General features: G+C 65.8%; 1 protein-coding gene across 1 annotated transcript; it reads right to left on the reverse strand.

Moving 5' to 3' along the window:
• Window positions 1–28: 28 nt before the first annotated feature.
• LOC122545650 (perforin-1-like) lies at window positions 29–3,290 on the reverse strand. The gene is made up of 2 exons (XM_043684606.1): window positions 2,188–3,290; window positions 29–634 (listed from the first exon to the last, which is right to left on the reverse strand). The coding sequence occupies exon 1, from the start codon at window positions 3,244–3,246 to the stop codon at window positions 2,323–2,325; it is 924 nt and encodes a 307-aa protein (XP_043540541.1). The 5' UTR covers window positions 3,247–3,290; the 3' UTR covers window positions 29–634; window positions 2,188–2,322.
• Window positions 3,291–3,313: the final 23 nt, after the last annotated feature.

Below are 3,313 nucleotides of genomic sequence, written 5' to 3' on the forward strand. Positions count from 1 at the left end.
CTCCCCCCTCCCCCACCCCAGTCACCTGCTCTCACCCCTATTTCCTCCCAATGGCGAGGTTTGGTTGAAATGGCTGTGGCAGCCTTTGTCCCCTCCCTCAGTCAACTCTCCACCCCCAAATCTACCACTCTCTTTCTCTCCCCTCCCCCAACCCCTCGGTTGTGGGCAGGGGATGGGAGAGGGTGGTAGTTCAGGCCTCTGGCCTACCCCCTGGGTGGAGGAGGAGGTGGTAGTTCAGGCCTGAGTCCTACCCCCTGGGCTGGGGAGGGTGTGGTAGTTAAGGCTGAGGCCAAACCCCTGGGAGGGGGAGGGGATGGTAATTCAGGCTGGAGCCTACCCCTGGGCTGGGGGTGTGTGAGGGTTGGTAGTTCAGACTGAGGCCTTCCCCCCCCCGAGGGAGGGAGGGTGTGATAGTTCAGGGCTAGGCCTAGCCTCTGGGTGGGGAAGGGGGTGGTAGTTCAGGCTGAGGCCTTCCCCCTTGGGGTGGAGAGGGTGGGAATTTGGGGGTAGGGCTTCCTCCTGGAGGGGAGTTTGTGGCAGTTCGGGGCAGAGGCCTACCCTCTGGGGAGGGGAGGGTGTGGTAGTTCAGGCCTGAGGCCTACACTCTGGGGAGGGAGGGTGTGGTAGTTCAGGCCTGAGGCCTACATTCGCCTGAGGCCGACACTCTGGGGAGGGGAGGGTGTGATAGTTCAGACCTGAGGCCTACACTCTGGGGAGGGAGGGTGTGGTGGTTCAGGCCTGAGGCCGACACTCTGGGGAGGGGAGGGTGAGCTAGTTCAAGCCTGAGGCTTACCCACTGGGGATGGAGGGTGTGGTAGTTCAGGCCTGAGGCCTACACTCTGGGATGGAGAGGGCGTGGTAGTTCAGGCCTGAGGCCGACACTCTGGGATGGAGAGGGCATGGTAGTTCAGGCCTGAGGCCTACACTCTGGGATGGAGAGAGCGTGGTAGTTCAGGCCTGAGGCCGACACTCTGGGATGGAGAGGGCATGGTAGTTCAGGCCTGAGGCCGACACCCTAGGATGGAGAGGGCATGGTAGTTCAGGCCTGAGGCCGACACTCTGGGATGGAGAGGGCATGGTAGTTCAGGCCTGAGGCCTACACTCTGGGATGGAGAGAGCGTGGTAGTTCAGGCCTGAGGCCGACACTCTGGGATGGAGAGGGCATGGTAGTTCAGGCCTGAGGCCGACACTCTGGGATGGAGAGGGCATGGTAGTTCAGGCCTGAGGCCGACACTCTGGGATGGAGAGGGCATGGTAGTTCAGGCCTGAGGCCGACACTCTGGGATGGAGAGGGCATGGTAGTTCAGGCCTGAGGCCGACACTCTGGGATGGAGAGGGCATGGTAGTTCAGGCCTGAGGCCGACACTCTGGGATGGAGAGGGCATGGTAGTTCAGGCCTGAGGCCGACACTCTGGGATGGAGAGGGCATGGTAGTTCAGGCCTGAGGCCGACACTCTGGGATGGAGAGGGCATGGTAGTTCAGGCCTGAGGCCGACACTCTGGGATGGAGAGGGCATGGTAGTTCAGGCCTGAGGCCGACACTCTGGGATGGAGAGGGCATGGTAGTTCAGGCCTGAGGCCGACACTCTGGGATGGAGAGGGCATGGTAGTTCAGGCCTGAGGCCGACACTCTGGGATGGAGAGGGCATGGTAGTTCAGGCCTGAGGCCGACACTCTGGGATGGAGAGGGCATGGTAGTTCAGGCCTGAGGCCGACACTCTGGGATGGAGAGGGCATGGTAGTTCAGGCCTGAGGCCGACACTCTGGGATGGAGAGGGCATGGTAGTTCAGGCCTGAGGCCGACACTCTGGGATGGAGAGGGCATGGTAGTTCAGGCCTGATGCTGACACTCTGGGATGGAGAGGGCGTGGTAGTTCAGGCCTGAGGCCTACACTCTGGGATGGAGAGGGCATGGTAGTTCAGGCCTGATGCTGACACTCTGGGATGGAGAGGGCGTGGTAGTTCAGGCCTGAGGCCTACACTCTGGGATGGAGAGGGCATGGTAGTTCAGGCCCGAGGCCGACACTCTGGGATGGAGAGGGCGTGGTAGTTCGGGGCTGAGGCCTACCCTCTGGGGAGGGGAGGGTGTGGTAGTTCAGGCCTGAGGCCTACACTCTGGGGAGGGAGGGTGTGGTAGTTCAGGCCTGAGGCCTACATTCTGGGGAGGGAGGGTGTGATAGTTCAGACCTGAGGCCTACACTCTGGGGAAGGAGGGTGTGGTGGTTCAGGCCTGAGGCCTACCCTCTGGGAAGGGCGAGGGTGGGAATTTGAGGGCCAGACGGCCTCCTGGAGGGGTGTTGGCCGCGGTTCAGAGCCTCAGCCTCAGCGCCCCGGCCCTGCCCCCCCCCCCCCACCAGCCCCGGAGGGAGGGGGCTGGGGCACGTATTGGCGGCAGCGGCTTCCCCCCAGGTGGGGCCCGCAGCTCAGGCTCACCTCGAGGGAGAGGCTGCCATAGCTGAAGTAGCAGACGTGGGGGTGCCGTCCGGCTGCCAGCGGCTGGGGCTGGCAGGAGCCCAGCAGGTCGTCGTCGTAGCCGTGGTCCCGGTCCCAGCACTCGACCGTCAGGCCGGGGCCCCCCTCCCCCTCCTCGGGCCCCAGCTGCACCTCCCCCAGCCGCAGGGTCACCCCCCACTCTGGGTTGTTGTTGTTGGGCACCACCGCGGTGGTTGCCACCAGCTCGGGGCCGGTCGCCGGGCGGTACCGGGCCCGCACGTAGGCGTCGGTGCTGCCCGCGTAGTCGCCCCACAGGTCCCGGCCTCGGGTCACCGTCACCTCCAGCAGGCCCCAGCCCTTCCCCCGCGGGCAGCACAGGCCGTCCACCTCCTGGGTCTGGCGGCAGCGGCAGGAGCACGGCTGCCGGGGATCGGGCGCCGAGCCGCGGCGGCACCGGCCCGAGCAGTTGCGGCCCTCCCCGGCCTCGGCGTGGCCCAGGATGTAGGCCTCCAGCTCCCGGCGCAGCTGGCGGCGCCGGGGCTCGGCCGGACCCCCCGGCAGCAGGTGGTGCAGGGGCTCCAGCACGTGGTAGACCACCCCCGGCTGGCCGGCCAGGCCCGAGAGCCAGGCGCCGAAGTCGGAGGCCTGCCCGGGCGAGAGGAGCAGGTCGGCGGCCGCTGCCCCGATGGGCCCCCCGGTCACCTCCACCTGCCGGTCGCTGTACTCCTGGCTGAAGCTCCGCTGGCCCGACAGCTTGGCACGGGCCTCCTGGCAGGCGTGGTACTTGGCGTCTGCCTGCACCTTGGTGCCCATCTTCGCCTCGGCCTCGATGTCCAGGCAGTCCTTGACCTGAAAGCAGTACCACACCAGAGGGAGCATT

The sequence above is a fragment of the Chiloscyllium plagiosum genome, unplaced genomic scaffold (assembly GCF_004010195.1).
Source record: "Chiloscyllium plagiosum isolate BGI_BamShark_2017 unplaced genomic scaffold, ASM401019v2 scaf_36159, whole genome shotgun sequence".
NCBI classification, from domain to species: domain Eukaryota; kingdom Metazoa; phylum Chordata; class Chondrichthyes; order Orectolobiformes; family Hemiscylliidae; genus Chiloscyllium; species Chiloscyllium plagiosum.

Bases quoted from the DNA above. Each gene is read 5' to 3' on its own strand.
- LOC122545650 (XM_043684606.1), bottom strand. From the start codon at position 3,246: ATGGGCACCAAGGTGCAGGCAGACGCCAAGTACCACGCCTGCCAGGAG.